We start from the raw sequence: 24,126 nt of genomic DNA, 5'->3' as shown, positions 1-24,126 counted from the left end.
TTATGATCTAATATACTTGACAATAAAATCTTTGCTTGAATTTTATAGAATTTAAATTTGAAATCATTAAGAAATTTTAGAGAATATTAATTAGAATTATGCAGTGGAAGTGTGGTGATTTAGTCATTTAAAATTGATAAAAAATATTGATTGTGGTAGAAGATATGATTCTCCAATAAAAAAAAATTATTTATAAAGAAAATGTAAGTACTATTGATTCTTAGGCTAGTTATGATGTGACTATATTGATTGTGCTAAGAAAAATTTTCATCATCTTATATCTCATGTTAATTGATTGTTAATTAAATTTAATCTATTTATCAAAATCTGAATAAATCTAATGTGATTCATTCCCTCTTGATAATCTCAACTTAAACATAGGAATCATGATATCGATACTTTATCCTCTCAAATTTATTCAATTCTGAGATCATTTTCATAATTATGATGGATCATTATTGTCTAAAGCCATTATTACATAATCATAATCACTTTCACAGTCATCTAATTATTTGATTTTAATCAAGATGGGCTACTATTTTTTGTAGAATTAAAACTTCATCATAGTATTTGTGCCGAATTCATTTCAAGCTCTATTTCAAATAAAATTGATTTTAATAATCAATCTTACAGTAAGATTTTTGTGCCAAATTAACCCAACTCAATCTTAAATGAACATGCATTCATATCAAGATGATGATCCTAATATGAGTATTGGTCACTTAATTTGTGCTAATCTTGTTAGTCTATATCTTAATTTTAAATATGATTGAAAGCTTTTGATCTAGTAATCACACTGATTTTAATCAAGGAGAGATGAGATCTTTGATTGCATATCATAGGGGCAAAATTCTAGAATTAATATGAAGGTGCCGAATCATGAGGTATTCTTGAAAAGAGTCTATATTTTAATATAGAAATGTGCATGAGCGGTATGGTTGATCTGAGGGATTAGATTTGCTTGCGAGCATTTTTAGTAATATGATCATATGCTCAAAAAAATCAAGTCAGGATAAATTGGTGCATATAAGTTTTGGATTGAGCATCTTTAACTTCGAAAGATATAGATTTCTCAAATTTGGAGGATGAAATTTTTTGTAAGAAGGGGAGAATGTGAGAATCGACCTAATTGGATCTGGTTCGTAGGAAGTTGGCAAGTTTTGCCGACTTCACTGAAAAGTTTCCAAAAAAAAGGACTTCGATCGGAACAGGAGAACCTTGTCCCTTGTCTGATCCCATGCCATGGGAGAAGAGTCCACGAGAGTGGTCAGAGGAGAGTCATGCGTCGGTGGGGAACTGCTGAAGATTGTTTGGATTCATTACGTCGGCGAACGGTTGGTCTTATTGCGGATCGATCAAAATTATCCTTTTCTACCTTTTCTTCTCAAATCCCATCACCCCTCATCTCAATCCACCGCTGAAGCCTTTCCTCTTTCTTCTTCCTTTTTTTCACCTTCAACCGTCATCGAACTCCATAATCAGATCACTGTTGCCCAAAAAAAACCCTCCTTCCTCCCTCATTTTCTTGTCTTCTGCTTGTTTGGATGGGATTCGGTAGCGCCAGCTATGCAACCACCGCTGCCTGCACCTGACAGCGCCACCATCAGTTGGTTGCCTTGGCCGTCGGCCACTGCCAGCCCCACCCATTCTTTTCTTTGTTTTCTTTAAGAAGCCACGGGTTTGGTTAAGGAAAATAGAAAGAAAGAAAAGAGAAAAAAGAGAGAGAGACAGGGAAGAGAAGAAAAAAAAAAAGGGAGATGAGAAAAAAAAAGAAAGAAAAGAATAAAAAAAAGAAAGAAAGAAAGAAAAAAAAGGACAAAGGGAAAGCCAAACTTTTTGAAACCAACCCATTGATTGGATCTCAATCGGATCAGATCTAGATTAATCTGAGATGATTAGATTCATCTCGTGATCCGATCTAGATGGAGCATCTTCTTCTTTTCTAGATTGGTTAAGTCAGATCAAATAGACCGGATGTTGATTGTTCTTTTCTTTAAACCTTTACTGGTAGACCAGATCACACCTAATTAGTCTCATTTTACCTTTGATTAATGATATAGATCTGATCCAGGGTTTTGATCTAGATTAGAAAAAGCACAGATCTAAGGATTAGGCAACATATCGAAGATCGTGAATTTTGATTTCGATCATCTATAAGTTTTCTTTTATTTATAAGTTATCTTTATGCATATTCATGTGTTTAAAATTTAGATTATATATATATAAATTTATTAAAATATTTAAAAATTATTAAAGTTTGAAGGTATGTATTTATGTATGAAAAATAATTTAAAAATATTGGATCAAGTATGATGTTACCTCTGCATGATACAAAATTTGGAAAGAAATGATTTTCTTGTTGTAATATTACATAGTTTTTGAAAAAAAATTATACATGTTCACCTTCGAATGAATTTTTGAATAAAAATTATTTTGTTACTCTTTTGAAAGATGTAAAAATTTGATCTGATACTGTTATAAAAATAAGTATGATTATTTATGAGAAATTAGTTATGGTAAAATTATAAAAAAATTTCTCTAGTTTAACTATGATTCGGAACTAGCCAACAGGACTGATTGTTGGCCACATATCAAAAATATATTTTTTTCGGACTAAGTCAATTGGATCTGATCGTTGATAGAGCTAGTTCTTTCGGACCTAGCCAGTCAAGACTGATCGCTGGCATATGCTGATATGTCATGTGTATGTGTTTAGAACTAGACTTTTTGTCTTGTCACGAAGCTAATCAAAGCCGTGTAAATCAGAGTTAGTTCCTTTTGGGCCTAACCAGTCGGGACTAATCGCTGACATATATTGATACGTTACGTGTTTGTTATTCAGGGACTAGTCTCTTTTGGGCCTTCTCATGAGGCTGATTATGGCCGTAGTTACTAAAGACTGAAAGATAATTTTTTGTTTGTCCTGATGAGTATGGTATATTTTGAAAAAAAATTATGTTGTTATATATTACTGTTAAATTATTATATTTTGAAAAGAAATTATGCTTAATCCTTCAGAGATATTGATAACTTACTGAGTCCGTAAAGCTCGCCTCCTCTTTTTCATTTTTTTAGATCCAAAAAATTCTATTGGGACCGAATAGTGAGAAGCATAGGATCTTAAAAGATTTTGTTTAGTTTGTTTTTGAATAAATATTTTGATCTTGATTATGATGAGATATTAATAAATAAAAATTATTAGATTTGTTTTCACCACAGCTTGAGATGAATTGATGAATTGAGAAAAAAACAGACTTTGCATATTTTTTAGAATTTGATCTCAGAAGTATACGGCCATCACGTATCCGATTCAAATGCTGGGTTCGGGGCGTGATAGGCCTCTTTAATGGTAAACGATCCGATTCTAATATATATATACTTCTTTATTATGGGTCCTATATTTTATATATTATAGCTAAATTGTTTGCGAAACTTATCCTCAACTATATATGATAATTGTATGTATGGTATTATTTTCATGCTTGAGAGGGAAATGATCATCAATGCAAACCATGTTTGGGGTCGGGTATGGGTGGCAATGGGTCAGGCTGCGTTGAAGCTGGTTTGGGTCAAAATCTTCCAACCGGTACAGACCTAATATAAACAAATGACTTCAAGTTTGCCCATTTTCAATTCAAATCTTAAAATGCCCATCCCGAACCTTTTTCGGATGAGTTTGTGTGGGTTTTGGGGTCTAGATCACTGGCCGGTTATCAAGAGTTGGAGCCTGATCCAACTAGGTTGCCGTGAGTTTGAACCTGACTAGCACCCAAAAAGAATGCTAGACGTAATACATAGTCGAGTAAAGTTTTGCCAAGTCGAGTGAGACCAGGTAGGTGTCATGGAGGATTAATTAATTAAAGTTGGATTGGTTGGAGTAAGAAGCTTGGTGACCCTTCCGGTTGGCTCAAGGATTATAGCAGGGTGCACCAATCCCATTATCTAAATTCAAAACTAACCATGTCAAACTTGAGAGTTGGGTGCCAGGGGAAGAAGATAAGCGGGAGTCTCCATCCTCGAACTTTCTCGGGATTAATTTTGATGGTACTGTGATTGATGGTGATAGTAGAGATAGTATAAGATTCGTGATTAGATTCTAGACTCGTTATTGCTTCGAAAGTTGGATCTTTAATATTGCAGTTTTTGGAGTTTAGTCAAGGTATCAGTTATGCAAGGTTGGTTCTAAAGACTGATCTTATTTGTATTGAGGACGATCAGCCTATAGTGATTGGGTAGACAGGGAGATCGTCTGAGATATGTGCATACTTGGAGGATAGCAAGGAATTGTGTAATCCTGTATGCCAGATCTACTGGAAGATAAATAACGTTGTAGACTCCATGATTTTTGCATTTTGGTGAAGTGCTATGGTGAGATAGGCCGATTTTGCAAATTGCAACTGCTCCATCATATTTATTTGAGTAATTCTTTAAAGAAAGTCTTTGTGCATCGCATGTGATGCAATAAAACTAATATAGAGCACATCGTCCAATTACATTGGAGCACGTAGCACACTTAATGATGAGACATACATTTAATGTCGCACAGCTTTTTTTTTCTCTAATTTTTAGTGATGAAAATATCTTTTTTTCTGTAGAATAAAGAAGGAATAGTATTATTACTTTCTGATGCCTTATATGACTTTGATATCTTTAATCATATATATGACTTCCTATGTATTTATGACATCCTGAATAATATATATAGTTTTCTATCTTGTATGACTTTCTAAACAATATACATGACTTCCTGTAAATATACATGACATCCTAAATAATATATATAGCTTTCTAATATTTTATATGACTTTCTATAAATATATATGACTTTCTGTGAATATATATGACATCCGGAATAACATAAATGACTTCATGATGTCTTATTTGATTTCATATTGGTTATTATATTATTTAGAATATCATATATATTGATAGAAAGTCATATAAAGCTTCAGCAAGTTACATATGTTGTTCAGGATACCATATATATTCATAAAAAATCATATAAGGTATTAGAAAATTATATATATTATTTAAAATTTCATATATATTTATAAAAAATTATTTATATTATTTAAGATGTCATATATATATATATATATATATATATATATATATATATATATATATATATCCACAAGAAGTCATATAAGACATCAGGAAGATATATATATTATCCAAAAAATCAGATCTACTGTTCAAGATATTATAAAGATAAAAAAATTTATATATATTATTCAGAACATCGTATATATATCTATAAGAAACCATACAATACATTAGAAAATAATAATATTATTTTTTTAATATTTTTATAATTAAAAATTAAAAAAATAAATAATATTAAATATTTATTTTATATAATTATATTATATATCTTAATATTATTGAGTGATGTATTTTTATTGCATATGTATAAAAATTTATTTTTATTTTCTTTCTAATTTTGTTGGAGAAAAAAAAAAAACGAGGGAAGGGTTTCGAACACCGCCGAAGCTTCGCGAAATCTCCGCATTAGGAGGCATCTCTCCGGTCCAACAAAACAGACAGCGAAAAGAAAGGTGAATACTGAAGAACGTGCCCTTCCGTTTCCTCTGCACCCACATTTGTGGGAGAAGACTCCAACGCGCATCTCGCTTCTCTCTCGTTTCCGAAACAGGAGCAGGAATTGGAAAATGCTTCTTCGCGTCCAATCCTTCTGATCTGATCTCCTCGTTGCTTCGCATACCTACCTACGTTCCCATTCGTTGCCTTTTCGGATCAGATCTTCCATCCAGTGTTTCTCCCCTCCATTTGTCCACCCGTGCAGGTGCAAAGAACGAAATAGAGAGGTCGCCGGAGAGGTCTCTCGTCGTTTTCTCCCCCTCCCTACCTTATTCCCTCTCTAGGTTCCTGCGAATCCGATCATCGTAACCACCCACCAAGGGCTTTCTCTCTTTCGTTTTCTGTCCTGGTGGTGGTGGTGGAGGTGGAGGTGAGGAGGAGGACATCTTCACCATTATTGTTAATAACTGTCGATGGAAGGGGGCGGGGTGGCCGAGAAGCAGCAGCAGACGTCGTACACGTACTGGGTAAGGGAGGCCAGGGAGGACGCCGCGCCGCTTCCCGTCCCCCGCAAGCTTTCCGCCGACGACATCTCCAAGCAACCCAAGCCCTCCATCTTGGGCTCCGTCTGGAATCAGGTTGATGCTCCTCTCTCTCTCTCTTCTCCTAAAAAATAAATCTGCTATATCTTCTCTTTCGTTCTCCGATATCCATGTTCCATGGGATATTTTCTTTTTAAATTTTCCTTTTTAAAAGATAGACGGGCTGACAGAAAGAAATATAACTCAATTTTCTGTCTCATGTTTGCCCGTGGCGTATAGTGTCCCTTCCATTTTACTCGTTTAATAGCTCAGGGATAATGTTGGGATGTACAACTGGGCGCCGATTTACTTATAATTTCGCTAATTGCCGGCCGGTTTCCTGCAACACCACAACATCTTCTCGCCTACTATAACACTGGAGTTGGCAATCTTTGTTGCAGCAAGCTCTGTCAGGAACTTTTCCTATCCATAAAACAATCCTCAACTAACGCAATTAACTGCGAATGGCAATGCAAAGGCCAAGGAATGAAGCGGTACACATTTTTTAATTGGCGTTAATATCATTGTCATAGTCATCAAGCGTTTTTCCAATGTCTTATTTGGTGTTAATTCATGATCGTTTTGTACCCTTCCCAAAGCTTGCATTTCAATCGTTCTGTTCTGTCTAAATTTAGCGATAAGATGAATTGTATGTTTAACCGAATGAGTAATCCTTGAAATATCTGTTCTGGGAGCATCTCGGCAACCTACAATCTCTTTTGTTCCTCTCCCATGCGACTATGTCTGCTTCAAATGCCTGACCAATTGGGGAAAGAGTTATCTCCAGAAAACTCTTTCCCCAGTTACTTGATTTGATCTATATCGATGGACCTTGTATGCCCCAGTTACTTTCTTCTTAATGTCGGTAGGGGGTTCGGTTCAGCTTGGGCTTGCAGACCAACGAATGGTCAGGTTGCTGTAGCCCGCTATGGTCTAGATTTTCTAGCTCAAACTTATCTCTTGCTTAGCTTGAAGCGTGGTACAATAAGACACATCCCACCCGCACATACACAACTCATGTCATCTTTCTTCTCCTCTCGACTTGCCTCTTTTCCACTTTTCTCCTCCATCTCATCCATTTCTGCAATACTTCCTTTAGTTGCCGTATTTTGTAGTACCCATTTTCAACCATGTCATCGTCCGGAATGCCTTAGTGCTTGCTGTGCTGTGGTCTTGACATTGGTTTATGCCACTCTAGCCCCACTAACCACTCTCGCTAATGCAGCACGAGCATGGATAATCAATGAAACAAAGAGTTCACCACCTACTTGAGGGGAAAAGAAAAAGGAACACAGTCCTGTGCTAAATCCAACTCCAACTTCTCTAACTCTAAGCTGACAGACGCACCAATCTCTTGAAGAACAAGAGTTAACAAGGAAAGCAAAGAAAATTTTGTTGATAGAAAAGCTGTCTTACAACTTATGAGCTCTCTTTTTTAGGTAAGCCCTCTTCACAGAAGGACACAATAGAGTTAAACTCCTAATAACTAAAGGACTCTTGAGACTTTATCTAGACTTTAGCCATGCTCTGACGTGGACTGAGCAGAAGAATCTATTTCACCATTTCAAACAACTTCACCCACTAAAGGACAGTAAGGAGCTTTTAGAATCTTATTAAAACCCGATAGACGACAAGTATCGTGCTTTTGGTATGAAACTTCAAACACATTCTTTGATGGCTATGATTCTTATGTGGTGACCTCGTTATGAACTGAACTAGGTTTTTGTCAATCTCTTTGCTACCTGATCCTTTGCTGATTCATTCTACCTCACTTGTCCACCAGTTATAGCCTATATTACCTTGTTCAAATTCTAACTTTGATCACTTTCACACTTCTGCTACTTTCTCTCTCTCTCACTGTTTGACCCTTCCATATCCTTGGAACGGTTGGGCCTGGACTAGTGTTATATTTGGGCTTGGGCACTGATTTAATACTTTTTGTGCTTCAACGGTTTTTCTTTAGATGCTTTTATCTAATTACTCTTTGCTTGTATTTAGTTTTGTATTTCGATCCCAAGGGTCCAAGTTCTATGGTTATTCTGATCTACTAGGGATCATGGAGGGCCATCCATTAGTAAGGAATTTAGGTGCACTTAGAGAATTTTATTTTATGTGGATTTTAGAATTTTATTTGGACTCTTGGATTTTATTTTTAGATGAACTCTAGGATTTACCTTATTAGGGTTTTGGGTTGTCTAGATAAACCCATTGTTATGTTATCGAGACCACAAGTTGCTTTATTGAGAATGTAGAATATTGAGTTGCTCTTCTGTCCCTCTCCTCCTCTTCTTTCCCCTCTTCTTCTTCTTATCTTCTTATCTTCTCTCTATCTCTTTCTTCTTCTGTTCTGCATCAAGGGAACCTTTCACTTTTGTATTATTTGCTATAGGTTATGCATTTTATAGTTTTCTGTGAATTTTTTTTAACTCCATTTTTGGGCTTTCTTGTTGTTCTTTGAGTTCTATTTTATTTGGAATATTTTTTGCAAGTCATGTAGGTCTAAATTGGGTCAGGATATGTTTTAAGACATAAACATGTGTCCTAAATTAATCTTGATGGTATTTTTGTTGGGTTCAGAAGTCTATGAAGTTTGTGATTTAGAGTTGTTGCGGTACTGAGGGTTGGGGACAATGTGAAGTAGGTTTTTCAAAAGATAAGAATCTGAACTTCTCCTTTCATTGTTAGTTTTAAACGTTTGCTGGCTATAGCATCAATTTTGGCCAGAAGAATGCCCTTTTTTGCTAGCTATAACATTAACCTTTTCCTGCATATCTTTTTGTGGTAATATTTTAACTCTTCTCTTCATAGTATCCTTTCTACGTATCTAAGCTTGCAGTTATAACCTATCTTAATGGATTTTCCTCATTCCTCTTTTGCAACCTGAAACTTCTTAAGTGGCTTATTTAGTTGTCCATCCTCCTCTCATTTAACCTGCCATCTTATAACTATTAGTTGATGACGTTGGACATGTTTGTCTATAGTAGACATCCCAACAATTGCACAGGCTAGAGCATATTATTTGTGGCTGAAACCCCAGCTATCCCTCTGCCCATTTCTTAGTTGTGACATTCTGCTTGTGGTTGAAGTTCTGGCATTGTGATAAAGGTTCATTTCTTAGTTTGAGCTCTTCTTTATGAATATAAATAGCAATCTTTTACTTTTATCAGCCTGATTTTGACCAGAATCAATTCTGCCTGTGGTTTTAAATGTTATTCACGAATGATATGAAGATTTAAGTAGGCAGTATATTTGCCTAAATTTAGTTGTTTGAGTTGATTGTGTTTCTCCCAGGTTGAAAATTATAGATCAGGGCAGTTAACTAGGAAATTTTCTTTTTATCGTGCATTCTTTTTTGTCTTGATTCCATCATTCTCTCAAACGTAGTTCTTTGCATATGTTTGCAGGCTGGAACTTGGGAGGAAAGAAATCTTAATTCATGGGCAAGCAATCGAATAAAGGTTTGGTATTCTGCACACTCAAGTCAAGAGTTTTTATATCAATCAGCTTTTCTAAGATGTTCTAATTCCGTTATATTTCTTGTTTTTGCTGCCTTTTGATCTTGAATTACAGGAGCTGCTTGGCTCTTTGGGTTCATTGGAGTTTTCCGGTGGTAATGCATACATTGAAGAAGTGTCTAAATGCTCAGGCGATGTGAGTATATCTTTAGTGGTTGTTGATGTGCTGCCCCTTATTGCAGAAGCTGCATTTAGCAGGAAGAAATTTGGTGGATTTTTCCTTCATCTTTGCCTGGATGTATAGCAGAGTAGACTCTTTGCATGAAATTCTTCCTTCAGTCAAACAGAAATATCCTTGTTAGACTAGCAACAGGCTTATTAGAGTTTTCCAGTGATAAAGCATGCATTGATGAAATCTCAGAATACTGCAGCGCAAGTATTTCTCAGTGTTCATTAATTCATCACCCTTATTACAAAAGTGGCACTTAGAAGTTAGAAGTATAAAATTTGGTGGGTTTTCATCAAAGAAATCCAGGAAATTTTGGGCATTTGAGCTTTCTGTTAGAATTCCAGTGGAATATTTCATGGGGACTAACCTCTGCCTCTGATCCAATATTATGAATGGGAGAATGAATTTTTCTTAAATTGTCTTATCCATTCTGTGAGATACAGAAGGATGGGAAATTGCTTAGGTGTGTTCTGGGAAATTTAGAGCTGGGGGGTGCAGCTGTACATATTATTGACTATCACTTGTTCCTTAGTCTTGAGAACTTTTAGCAACCAATGAAGTGTCGTTGAGAGTTTATGGATGATTGTAGCATTGCTGAGGACTGAGGATATTGAGGTAGCAGTTGGTGTGGCATCATTAGAGAATCAAGCAATGTGCCTGTGAGGATTCTAAAATGTTTGTTGCACAATTTGGGGAGCATTTGCTTTGTCATTGTATGAGTGAGCAATAGCCATATGTACATTTAGCAATGGGAACAATAGCAAATGTACAATAGCAGCCTTCTTTGATCACCAATTTTGTCATCATATGCCTGAGTAAATTGCAATAGTGGCGTGGAGTGGAAGTGCTTTTATCAGTCACCAACTTTATAATTTGCTTATTTGGCACCTCTGAAGCTTTATTATTTCAGTTTTAAGTTTTGATTCTGTAATAAGGGATGGCACCATCCAGTTTCCCTTTCGTTTTTTTTCTTGTACATATTTTCAGTATTGTGTATCTGCACCATTGATTTGTCATGCTCCATTCACATTAGTCGTAATTATCAATTCTTTTCTCATCAGTTTGGGTTGGCTTTATGAATGGCATTCATGACTTAATAAGTGCCATTCACTGCAAAATTTTTGTAAATGTTGTATGTACAGCAAGGAAAGAAACGGTTCAGCTCATTTGTTCTGAACTTCCAAGCAAAGAGAATAATATAAATCTTCCTTTTTATATAAAGGAACTCACAACTTCTATGGGCTGATTCAATCATCTACCAAATCCTTAATCAAAGAGAATCTCCTTTTTCCTTCCGTGATGTATTTTTAAATCTATTGAAAGTTGTTTGCAATTAGAAAAATTTATATATCCAACACCAGTTGCTACAAAGGAAAATTTTCAGCAACCAACTAATTTGAGTGTTTGGATATTGGGCAGGCATTCTTGGTCACCGTGCGTAACAAGAAGAGAGTGGGTTACACCTATGAGTTAACTTTGAAGTTCAAAGGTACAGTATACATTTAATCTAAGGTTTCTTTCATATTTTTGCTTGATAATGCATTCCTTTTACACCTCATCTTTTGCGATCAACTCATGGATAATGGAATCAGGGGAATGGTTATTCCAAGGGGAGAAGAAGAAGATCAAAGGCCACTTGGATATTCATGAGGTTTCATTTGGTGAGCTGGATGACTTGCAGGTATGTGCCATGATGTTTTTGGATATTAAGCATGTTGACAAGCTAGTTTTAGGATGAGGGATAGGGCTGATGGGGATTGTAGAAATTGCTTCAGTACCACAGTTTTGAGCTTCACTTTACTCTTGGCTTGGTCTAGGGGAACTTTGAGTGTAGCTTCTCAATTTCATGAGCTTAAATTGCAACTACCTAAGGGAGATCTGCCTGCCTGGCAACTAGCTATATGGGTTTCAAAGCAGGCCCCGCTCTTAAAAAAATTGCCTAGTTAACATTGGGGTGACAAGAAGTTGTGTATGATCCTTCCATGGAGCCGTTTCAACTTTGAGATTGTGCTCTGTATTTGACCATATATACGATTGAAAAGGCCTTAGATATGATGGTGATTATTCGATTTGTCCTAGTTGTAGTTCTAATTACTTTCTACTCTAACTTGCAGATTGAGATTAGGCTTAGCGAGGAAAAGGGTCTTCCGATGGAGGACAAAATGCTGGTCTGCACGGACCTGAGGTTGTTTTTGACACCTATACGTGAACAATTACTAAAGTTTGAACAAGAGCTGAAAGACAGGTAGAGACCGGAGGCCTTTGCGTGGTGTTTGGTCATTTTCGTGCCTTCACTGCTTAGCTTGGTTCTTATATTTACGTGTGGTCTTCTGGACGGTTGAATCTTGTCATTTTTTTGATCTCGTACATTCATCATACACCCCTTTAAATCCCCGAAGGGTATATCTTTAAAGTTTCATATTATGTGCTTATCTGGAGCTCTGTTATGTAGCGTCTCTAAATGGAGGTTCACTTCGATCAAAAATGTTCTCTTGATGATTGCGAACTTGCAATCTTAAGGATCATGTAGTGCCCGATGTCCTTCTTTTCTGCTTGTTTCTTTCGGTTGAAAGTTCCTTTTATGTTTTTTGAGTGGTGCGCCCGTGTGGTTGGGTGGCGCTGTCATGGTGTGCGCTGACAGGCGTGTGGCCGCAGGAGGGGAAGGAGCGGGGCCGGTCCGTGTGGTGTTGGTTTGTGCTGGTTTGGTTCGTTGGTTGTCATCTAAGAGGTGCGAAATTTAAAGCAACAAAACAAAAAGGCTCTAGGTATCATTATTTGTTCCTCGATGTCTGCTCGAAGGATCCTTGTTCATCAATCTCTCCTATAAAGGATAATCTAGTGTTCCTACCGAAAAAAAAAAGGATAATCTAGTGGAATCGAGTATGTTTTTCCACAAATCATTTCCTAGAAATTCTGACCATCTTAGATCTTTTTTGGTGACGGGGAGTTGTCGCAAGTTTTGTCTTTTCGGTTAGTATCACTTGTGCCCCTCCTTTGACTTGGTTTGTCGCTCGTTCATCTAAGCGATGTTATCTGTGCCACTCTTGTTCATTTGGATATTTTCTCAGCGATCGGTATGTTGAAATGTAGTGGAGAACATGGGAAGTGGGCATATGGCTGTATTATGAAGGAGGGCATTGGTATATAATCAGGGATAACGGTGGATGGTTGTGGTCAGGCAATCACGGTTGTTCATGATTGCGATAAGCAAGAGCTAAATTAAGCTCTATCAGGATGTGGGTGTGCATATGGAGCGGTATATTGGTGGATATACGGCAACGGTCGAAGTCCGGTGGAAGCTATGGGCAAAAGGCCAGGTAGTTTGTATCGTTTCATAGCAGCAGGAGGTGGGGTTCGGCGCAAGGAGTACGGCCACGGGGAAATATATGAGAGACTTTTTTTCTTTTTGACAAATTATTGGTGGAGCGGGAAGTTGGGTCTGGCACAAGGAATATGGCCACGGGAAATGTACGAGAGATTCTTCTTCGATAAAAAAAGGCTATCGGTCTTTTTAGGATTTGGAACTTAAGTGACCGTTGGAGGATTTCAAGGGTCATATATCTCAGGGTGCTAGTTTTCTTTCTTTCTTTCTTTCTTTTGTTTTTTTTTTTTTTGTTTTTTCGTTTGTTTGGGTCATGACGCCCCCATTCCAACTTGCTATATCCCTCCATTCCATTTGGGCCCCTCTCTTCTCCTGCCCCAGCGACAACGAGCCCACGAAAGGTAGCGAAGATGACAGCAGCGGTCATAAGCCGAGCAAAGGTCTGTGTCAGCATCCTTGAAAACATACCTCTAATTACCAATCGATTCTTTAATTGAGACATCATGCTTCATACGAATCTAAATTTTGAAACATAGATATGACATCATTTATATGCACAATGAATTCTTGTCGATGCTTGCCCACACCAATGGCTCAATGATACGATTGATTGGCCAAGGTAGTGGCAGGTGGATCCAGCTCATCTGAGAAGAGCTCGGTTATCCACCACGAATGTGTTAAGCAAATGAACTTGATCCAAGATCATGTTTTTGGTTTCAAGGGAATGATTGCAGAAGCATTAGTTGAGATGAGAGGCGGATGAAAAAGGTCAAAATTGTGGCAGGGTCAACGGTAACCTCCTCCTACGCGTGCGTCATTCGCGCTACTTCGACAGTACATCAGCGTGGTATACCAAATGGAAATTCAGATTCGCACATATGCACGGTGAACCTTAACTAGCCAAACCATTAATTTATCATTTTTAAATGTGTTACGTTATTGTTGGAATTTCCTCATCACCACATATTTTATTTGGCGGATTTGTGTGCGTAGAAAATGAGGTCTATGTCCAAAAAGGGACCTAGATGCCTCTGCCTACCGAAAAAAGGCTAATGATTGTGCCTCCTTGGCCCCTTCCCGGTCTTTGTCACGAGGTTAGTGAAATTACCACTCCATCCCCAAATAGCAATTCTCAAGCCCTCCTTATGAGCGGCATGAGGAGGCGCTCAGACGCTCAGATCCAAACTTGCCTCGATGAATATACTGCGATTATTTTCATCGGTGACATGATAATATTTTATGTTAACATAAGTTTACGCTGGTTCCAAGCTTGCATAGGAAAGATGGAAACTTAACGTTAGATGGATAATTCATATTGAATAGATACATATTTGCGTGATACTTTAATATTCAAGGACCACCACATATGTAGCAGATTTGATGAAAACTAGACAGGATCCCTAAAACTTCAAGCCGAGATGTATGTATTTCTCCAGATGGTTGATAGAAGGAAGAGACCGAGGCGAATGAATAGGTCTCCAAGATATTTTGAAATACCGATAATTGTATCATAGGTCGAACAAGGAGCAACGACCAATGCAAACATATTGGATAGGTTAAGACTGATATATCAGATATAATTATTAATCTGGTAGTTGATGCAGGACAACTATGCTAATAAATGTGCATGATAGAAAGATAACTAGCATAACTTATTAAAACCGTCTGAAATGGAGGCTAAACATCGATAGCCATAATAAGAGTGGATAGTTATTATATTTTAGTATAAATAAGTAAAATTATATTGTATAAAAGATATTTCTATAATCCAACTAATCAATTCATCTCATTTTTATCTCAGCTTATTTTATCCATAATATTTTTTTCTTAGGAGCAGCGTTAACTTAGATTTCTTCTATCATTATCTGAGTTACATACCTATCCGTGTCCAAATCTATGCTCTTCGAATAATGGTGTGATATATGATAATGAAAATTTTTAAAAATTAAAATATTTGGATCCACGCTATCTCCATATTTTTTCTTGGATCATCATCTTTCTAACTACTCTAATGTTCGTAGCATACCTACCTACCTACCTATCTACTAGTTGCTATTTGATTTATCATCCTTTTCATCCACCAAAAAATTTTATGACACATTCCGATGGAACAAAAAGAGCAAACATTATAATTTGATATACGTAAACATTCAAGTATTCTTTCTTTTAAAACATCGAGATAGTTCTGAATACAACACTCGGTATGCAGGCATCCACAAAATTGGAACGATCATGATTATGGCTAGGGTAGTATTAATGTGATTTTGCTGCGAATATTTCTTAATTATCCGTAGCAATTCGAGTAGAGGTTGTAATGGTCGAGAGGTCATCCCGAGTCTGTGGTTCGAGTGGCAGGAGAGATACGGATAAAAGAGACGTCAATTTGTTGGAGTGGGCCAGGCCCCGGGGAATCAATTAAGCCGAGGATGATGTCACGGGACCTCCAGGCGTCTCGCGTCGTCTCAAGCGAGAGAAGGGCAACTACTGGCCGCACTGCTGATTGGTTTTTAGAAGATGAGAATGGAAGACTATAGTATTGTCATATGGCGGCGGCGGCGGCTGCTGAAACAGCTTCTTTTGTGTTTGTGCGGTTGCCGCTGCAAGACTGGAGGAAATGATTTCTTGTTCGAGCTTCCAACCTGGCGGGGGCAGTCCAGTAAGTGAAAATTACGTAGTCGAGTGTCCTAGCAGGTAATAAAAATCAGGTGGCTGCCCCCACGCGCTGGCGCCTATCTTTTCTTTTCACCTCCTCGATCATATGTCCCTACCCGGAAACCATCGGGTGGTGGGCGATGACAGTACGGGTATCACCCATCACCTTTTCTGCTCCCCGCCGTTCCTGTCCTGTCCCCGATGCTTATATATATATATATATATATATATATCTGTTGGCAATTAGCTCTTTTTCCTTCTCCTGATAAATTTTTTTCTTTAAATTTTATCGGATGTCGGCTGCTGATTATGTTGATCCATGGGTTGTTTGGTGGTGGCCTTGTCGTTCAGGGAGAGGGAGGACATGATGCCAGCAGCAAATTGGCCGGGCAAAACGAAGGAAGACGTCGGTTTGGTACTGGTGGCATTTTGGGAATTCTGCGTTTTTGTTCTTTTATCTTTCGGTTTTACAACTCATCATCTAATTTAGAGCGCAGTGGAGCGAAAACAAAAAAAGACTCGTAATGAGATAAAACCGGAGAGACGTGAAGACAAACGGAGGCTTGGTGGGAGCTCCAATCATTTCCTTTAGATCGTCGTCATCATCGATTCCAGCCGCCAGCCTCCCTGATTCGGAATCCATTTGCTTTTCCTCCAAAAGATGGATGACATTTTCGCTATCGGAAGAAGGCGCAGGGATCTCCCATATCCATCTCCAGCTGAGGTGAGTGAGTGCTTCCTCTCGTTCTCTCTCGCTTGCTTTCTTGCAACCACGCCATCATTCTCATACCATACCAGACCAGACCAGACTAAGCTCGCTCGCTCGCTCGCTCGCTGCTGATTTGTTTTGCAACTTGCAACAACGCCTGTCTGTCGTTTGTGTTAGATTTCACATCTCATCTCTGCCGTGCTTATACCCCCTCGCTCCCTCCTTCGCTGTCGATCTTCCATTGATGACGACGGTTCCATCTTTCTTCATCTTGCCGTGCTATGCTATGCTTGCGCTTTTCTTCGCGAATAAATTTCCTCTCTCCTGATTGCTTGCTCTGTCTTTGAAACTCGTCACGGGAGGCACCTCCATGAGCCCTAGATCGATGTTTGGAAACTCTCGAGCCCCCCCTTTTGGATTTGTCTTCGCCGAGGCTGGTGCCCTAGCCTCTTTTGTTCATCCATCTCAACCACAGATCCCGAGCCATGACCGATGATGATTCGGTCCGAGATAAACCAAAGATCGACCTTACTCACCATAGATATGAATGGATAGCAGCCCCAGTTAATTAGGCAGCCGAGCTCACCAATTTCTTCCCAAGATTATTCGCATATCAACCGAGTTTTAACGATAGAAGCCAATTGACTGCCTCGACGGAACAAATGATACTAGGACTACATTCCGGCTTTGTTGCTTATTCTACCGCTATTCTAGCTGGAATCCAAGTGGCTTACATTTGCTTAGAAAGAAATAAAATAAAATAAAATTTTACATAAACACCAATGATGTCCTTGTTTGAGTTTGAATACGAGTCGTCGTCGGAGTGGTCTTGAGCTTTTATAAATAAACGGTCGTTGTAACCGGTCGAGTTAGAGTGATCTGGTTATCGATGATGTGCGCGCACTTGGAGAGATCATCTGACGTGTTTTTGGAGTAGAAACCGAGAACTTTGTTCCCGCTTTTTGATCGTGCTGTTCTATATATAATACCAGTTAGTCTGTATGATATCTGTTAGCGTGTAGACTCTCTACAGACTGCAGGCTAGATCACTGCATTACCGTACCTTTAACAGTAAAAATGCATACTTCATTGACGAGTAATTCCCTGCAGAACAACAAGAGCCTTGCCATTAGAGACCAGAGCATCGTGAATTAGTTTCAAATTGGCAGGGATGATTCCATAAAGGTTCATCCTTTTGGCAGCCAAGAGAGCAAGGTAATACTTCTGCACATCAAGACTGTGATAAGCAAAACCTGAAGGGTGAACCATGTCCAGTGATGAGGAGAGCTCATGGGCATGGCAAGGAGATGTGTGGCAAAAGGTAGTTGATATGGTCTAAACTTGTGTTGCCAGTGAGAAGGGCCCCCTTCTTTCAGATGAAGAAAACTGCATAGGGTTTTTGGTTAGTCTCGTGGCTCGTGCTGCATCAATAGAGTATGACCATGGATTGGTGGAGATGGCCTCTACCCTCGTGCATAGGAATTAAGGACTGAACTGGATAATAGAATGTGTTGGGACAGTTACATATACACTATTTTTCCAGGCCCGTTGATTATGAAAATTCTTCTCAAGCTTCCCGCAGATTATGATACTAATACTTTGGGGCACTACATCTTGGCTTCTAGCCCAATTTGTAATGGGATTTTTCCATTAAAATATAGCCATTAATATGCTGTCAGCTTCATGGGGATCAGATGATGCTTTAAAATGATGTAGCATAAGCTTGTGTTTAAGAACTTTGCAAAGGGAACAATTATTATGAAAATGAAAATACGGACCGAAGAATAATAATATGTTCTTGGGTCCACTTTGATCTGTGGGTCCTTCTAGTAACCTGTATCTCTGTAGGGGATGTCAGTTCTTGAATGATTCTTTGAATTCTTCTATGAAATTAATTTGATTATATAGGGAAATATCCCAAAGTCCTTAACATCATACCTCAAATAACAATAATCTACTTGATTACTGAAAAACTTTCAGGAAACATCAAAATATGTAGGAGCGTGTGAAAGTTGGAATTTAGTTATGCAGCATTGATGACTTTGGCCTAGGGTTCGTATGAATTTATGTTTTAATATATTGATAATATTTATAAGTGTACTTCTTTTAACCATTCCAATTTCTGGTGTAGTCAGTCATAAAGTTTTCATAAATTTGTATATAACTTGTTTGATGTCTCCTAATTATCATTAGTTTGAAGCTCACCAACAGTCAATGTAGTAAAATTATCAATACAATTTAAGATTAATCTACATGCACAATCCCATCTAATTATGCATAGCTGTATTGCTGAATCCTTTGGAATTTGGTGAACAAGACAATAGTTAGCAATGTCTAATGCCCAAATTTGTTTTACCTTTGATACATATTTGTTACATCACAAGGCTTGATGCAAAAGCTTAAATGTTTTCCCATGATTATTTTCATATGATGACAATATGGGGTCCTACTGAGCCCTTTTTGAAGTCGAACACTTTGAAATTCTTGAGAACTGCATGACATCAGCAGTAAAACTTTTAATATTTTTTTTCGAAATCCAACTAAACTATCAATTATTATAATCTTTCTCTTTTTTAGTATTTGATATAACTATAGAGAGGTCAAGCAATGATCACTTTTCTGAGATTCCTTTCCCTTTTTTTGCTTAGAGGATTGGGCCTTTTCCTTTTTCACCTTCTGAGGTTGCTATGTTCTTCACTAGAGTTACTGGTTTCTGTGTTTCCTTTGCAGTGTTTGACTGACATCAATATGCAGTAAGACTCGCTGGACCTAGAATGATGTGAATGCTGGAGCATGATAATTGATGATTCTGGTGCTTAAGTTCTAATACGTTTCTGAATGTAGGTCCGTCTATTGATGGTCATTAGTCTTTGGGTCATCTGCTAGTGCCTCCACATTAAAATATTCACCTATAAAATGCTAGGTCAGATTATCTGATCTCTATGTTAGATATCGTGGAGTCCCAGGATTGCCCATTTCATATATTTGAACACACTTTACAACTTTTTGTGAAGATGCATGCACTTATTTGAAATACCAATTCCAGACATCTTATGTAAACATGCAGGCTTCTATGGTACAATCTGTTTATACACATAATTGTGTATGGTACCTCTCTTATTCTTCCATAATCCCTTTGCACAATTAAATAATCCATGTTACAAAGTTCTTTAGCACTGTAGTCCGGGCTGACAAATTGTTTTACCTTGTAGGCTCAATAGAAATTGTATTCTTCAGTTTCAGTTTACTAAGTGGGAAGGACTCAGATTCATCCATCAAAGAACATGAGTAGCCACAGTATCATTACAGCCGAACAAAGCAACTCTCCTGAAGGAATGAGACATTGCTGTCATGCTTCAGCATCATCTACTACTAACTTGTTCAATGTCCTATCGGATTGCCAAAAATTATTGAATGACAAATTATCATGCACAAGCCCATCATCCTATGTTCAGAGAGAATTAATCAATTCATCCTCCCCACAGAAGGGTCTTCTTTTCCGCCTCAAAAAATCAAGTCCAGAATCTGACCCAGGAAGCCCTCTCTCTAATGTGTCTCACTCTCAACATTTTGAGCATGTGTTTTCTAGTTCTTCTACATTTTGTGCTAGTCTATATTCGTCATCTTCAACAAGCGCTGAGTCCTATCGGCAGCTCTGTAATTTGCCCTTCCTTCCTCATCCTCAGAAATGTGAGCCGCAAAATTCAGCTGTTCAATCTTTGAATTCTCCCCTGCTTCATGGTGGAAATACAACTAATGTACATAATGAGGATGAACACTCTGATGACCTGATGAAGGATTTTCTTAATCTGTCCGGAGATGCTTCAGATAGTAGTTTTCATGGAGAGAATTATGACAACAACAGCATAGCACTTGGCGAGCAGATGGAATTACAGATGTTATCTGAACAACTTGGCATAGCTATCACAGACAATGGGGAAATCCCCCGGCTGGACGTAAGTATATTTCTTATTTATTTGCTGCTGTTTTCTACTTTTATTATGGAGGTTCTAGAAGGAACATGTTGTATAATTTGAGCCGATTTTCTGCTGTAGATAAATGCTCAAGATCTTGGTCTGATACCACAATCAACCTTTCTTTTTTTTTCAATTTGAACTTCACCATTTTTTCAAAAAAATAGTCCTATATTTAGCCAAATATATTTGGCCTAATTCCTCAGCACTTCCTTGAGTCTAAGTGGATATGCTAGTATCATCCAACTGTAGTAAAGGTGATTGTTCCTTGGACAACCAATGAGTCGCTGAAAATACATTGAACAAAGTATAATTATAATTTTATCGAATTTGTTTAGAATATTGTTTTTGCATCTAATTATGATTTAATTCAGGACATTTATGAGACACCGGCCCCATCTGTTCCACTTTCCTCTAATTGCAACCAGACTTCTCAACCATTAAGACCTGCTGCTAAATTTCAATTACATTCCAATTCCTCCACATCTACGACTGCAACTGCAAATAAGCCGAGATTAAGATGGACCCTGGATCTCCATGAGCGGTTTGTAGAAGCTGTGAACAAGCTTGATGGAGCCGAGAGTAAGAACATGATTTTAATTTGTAATGTTATGGGATGTAATTCTTACATCACTTAGCTGACATCTCTTTCTCATGCAGAGGCAACTCCAAAGGGTGTTTTAAAGCTTATGAATGTTGAGGGTTTGACCATATATCATGTAAAGAGTCACTTGCAGGTATCATGGCAGATCTCTTATAGGAAGTATTTTCTTTCTTGTAATGCTTACTTGCTGTGATACCTCATCCTTCTATTGTGTGGTTGTAACTTGCAGAAATACCGACTTGCCAAGTATCTCCCAGAGGCAAAGGAAGGTAAATAATGATAATATAGAAAAGAAATTGCTCATTAGTGATTTATTGATATTGGAAAAAGATGTTTTTAACTGAACAAACCAGTATCACAAACTCAAAAACTAATCCAGACTTGGACTGACCTGATTCTAAGTTAAGGTATGTTTATCCGTGAAATATATTGAAATTTTTCAAGGTGATCATCTACAACTTGGCTTGCATATGTGTAGAGAATCAGTTTTTGGACTTGGCACTGGTGGGATGGTAGGGCATCCCATCATCTGGAGTGTCAGTACAGGACAGAGTCAGGAAATGGACCTGGACAGGATAGGACATTCGCTGTCTTGAGTTTTGATACATGGGGCATCCCGTTCCATGGAGAAACCGGGTTGGCCGCATGTCACGGTATTTAAACCTCATCCACTAATATGAAGACAATACAACTTCTAATTGACTGGGCCAATGCTCCTTCTCTTCCCACTTCTCAGTGAAAAAAAAATGGATAAATAAAAGTTTCAGCATTGGTTGTTAAACAGCAGCACGGTTGGGCAGTTCATCAATAAATAAATAAATAAGCTGACATAGTTTGCAAAGATGAGGCATCTTGCCTAGGGAGCAACTCTCATGAGCCATCAAATAACAAAATACTTATCTATCTGCTGAAAATTTTATAAATCAGCTCGTTAGATACGTTCCACAGGTTGCCAGCTCTATTATCTGGGTGTCCATGAATACTGTCCTGCTGTTATTTCATTTATGATATCTGGGTAACAACCTTAATTTGTCACTGGGATGCCTAATTCTTATGGGTTTGATTACATGCCTATCAAGACAAAAAAGCTTCCTCTTCTGAAGATCAAAAGATGCCAACAGTTAGTCATGAAAGTGATCCAGGCAAGAAAAGGTAAAACTTACCCCCACTCTCCCTCCCTTCCTCCTTCTCTCTCTCTCTCTCTCACACACACACACACATTTGTGTTATCAAACTTTTGTCCAATAGCTCTTTCATTAATCTATTCATTTTTTTTTCTTCTGTTTGGTAGGAACATAGAAGTGATAGAGGCTCTACGGATGCAAATAGAGGTTCAAAAACAGCTACATGAACAACTTGAGGTGAGCATTAATTATTATCACTTTGGGTAAGAAAATTGACATTTCTTTGAGAGACTGTTTTTCAAGCTGACAAATGTCCGTGATTGTTCAATTCCAAATGATGTTATGCATCTCTTCCCAACTGTTTTCAAAACTTTCACCAGTCTTTTTTTTTTCCTTTGGTTGGTACCATCCATATAGCATCATGCCAAGAACTTTGCATATCCAGCCTCCCCATATGATCAGTTTCAAGAAAGCATGTTTTACTTGATCATGGTTTTAGGTGTGACCTACAGAGCTTCCACGCTTGGGCAGTTGTCTCCTGTATCAATGTCCATACAACTTTGATCGATCAATCAGGGGTGCTTTAGTCTAAAGTGATGTAAATATGCCACGACATAAACACTAGTTCATGAAATCTAGCTCGTATTAAAGTTTATACAAAAGTGGCAATTCTCTATTAACTACTCAACGGTGGCATTAACCTGTCATGCTACCACAGGTACATCTTCATAAAATTTGCATCAGTGCATTGTAAGGAACTTATAGTGAAACAAGTTTCATGAAATTGAGTCAAATGGACTTAATATGTATTCTCCTGCAGTTTTGCCAATTGATCTACATGCAGAAGCAACCTTGCTTGCTGCTGCTGCATTCCGTACCTTGCATATATTGTTCTCTGTGGCCCACCTCGCATCTAGCCAAGATTGTTGACTCATTTTCAGCCTGGGCACGTCCAATATTTTAGAAGTCAATGGAAGCTCAAAAATGGGTCAAAACCACTAGCTCAAGTTACAACTACAGTGACACTCCTAGATGAGAATTCGAATAAAAAGGGAACTGTAATTTCCATCACAAATTGTAGATCCAGATGGAAATGATGTGAATATTGCCTCTTTTTTTTTTTTCTTTTCTTTTTTGTTTTTTAATTAATTTATTCATCTGAGTGCAATTCTCTAGGTACAAAGGGCACTTCAGTTACGCATAGAGGAACATGCAAGGTATTTGCAAAGGATTCTGGAGGAGCAGCAAAAAGCCAGCAATACCTTTGTATTCCCCACGCAAATGCCAGGCACAGAAATGCAGCTAGAATCTCCTCATCATTTGTCACCAGAGCAAGCTGAATCAAAAGTTGATTCCATCTGTTCACCGAGCTCTTCAAACTCAAAGCATAAAGCCACTGATTCAGATACTCGCTCCAAGCCCCCAGAAGATCATAAAAGGGCAAGGCTTGAAGTTGAGCGGGAAGGAACTTCCTTGGGTTCATAGCTGGGATTCCATGCCAGGACAGCTTGCGGCCGCACCGCATATGTACCTTGTTTAAGTATTTACATGCCATTGTTATGCTTAATTCTTTCTACACTTTAAGGGGCTTAGCAGGGTTCTTGTTCTCCGGTCTATGTTGTATCTGTCACCAAGGTCCCTCAAATTGCTAATTACTTTGCGTCCATGGAGGTCTGTTCTAGAATAATAGTCTGATGAGTGGGTTTTATGTGGTCATTATCATTGTATCTGTTGATTTTCTTCTCCTTCTGGGTTTGAAGTTTCAAGGAAATATATGCAATGCGAATTCCTGCCATCATTTCATCCATTTGCATCCTCGTCACATTATCAGTCTTTCCATGCCTGCTGAGTCCTGCATGCACATGAGCATGTGCGCGCGCCCACAGAGAGAGAGAGATGCATGCTGGGTCTTCTGTCTTCAATAAAAACATTAGA

At 38.0% G+C, this 24,126-nt stretch overlaps 2 protein-coding genes across 15 annotated transcripts; both read left to right on the top strand.

Moving 5' to 3' along the window:
• Nucleotides 1-5,742: 5,742 nt before the first annotated feature.
• On the top strand, nt 5,743-12,331 carry LOC105049249 (uncharacterized). The gene is made up of 6 exons (XM_010928834.4): nt 5,743-6,179; nt 9,527-9,580; nt 9,693-9,773; nt 11,226-11,295; nt 11,399-11,487; nt 11,921-12,331. The coding sequence occupies exons 1-6, from the start codon at nt 6,015-6,017 to the stop codon at nt 12,053-12,055; spliced, it is 594 nt and encodes a 197-aa protein (XP_010927136.1). The 5' UTR covers nt 5,743-6,014; the 3' UTR covers nt 12,056-12,331.
• Nucleotides 12,332-15,639: 3,308 nt separating this feature from the next.
• Nucleotides 15,640-23,986, top strand: LOC105049248 (protein PHOSPHATE STARVATION RESPONSE 3). 14 transcript variants are annotated; one of them, XM_073261174.1, is made up of 10 exons: nt 16,224-16,504; nt 19,220-19,333; nt 19,557-19,597; nt 19,702-20,445; nt 20,838-21,045; nt 21,124-21,200; nt 21,297-21,336; nt 22,147-22,219; nt 22,359-22,428; nt 23,368-23,986. In XM_073261174.1, the coding sequence occupies exons 4-10, from the start codon at nt 19,774-19,776 to the stop codon at nt 23,674-23,676; spliced, it is 1,449 nt and encodes a 482-aa protein (XP_073117275.1). In that variant the 5' UTR covers nt 16,224-16,504; nt 19,220-19,333; nt 19,557-19,597; nt 19,702-19,773; the 3' UTR covers nt 23,677-23,986. The 14 variants fall into 14 exon arrangements, with proteins under 14 accessions (XP_073117283.1, XP_073117277.1, XP_073117282.1 ...); XM_073261181.1 differs by lacking the exons at nt 16,224-16,504; nt 19,220-19,333; nt 19,557-19,597 and adding exons at nt 15,811-15,932; nt 16,132-16,195 and having other exon boundaries at nt 20,176-20,445; XM_073261179.1 differs by lacking the exons at nt 19,220-19,333; nt 19,557-19,597 and adding an exon at nt 16,144-16,195 and having other exon boundaries at nt 16,271-16,504.
• Nucleotides 23,987-24,126: the final 140 nt, after the last annotated feature.

This window comes from Elaeis guineensis, chromosome 7 (genome assembly GCF_000442705.2).
Source record: "Elaeis guineensis isolate ETL-2024a chromosome 7, EG11, whole genome shotgun sequence".
Classification (NCBI taxonomy): Eukaryota; Viridiplantae; Streptophyta; class Magnoliopsida; order Arecales; family Arecaceae; genus Elaeis; species Elaeis guineensis.
Note: the sequence above shows the minus strand (reverse complement) of the source record. Positions and strands in the feature narration are given on the sequence as shown.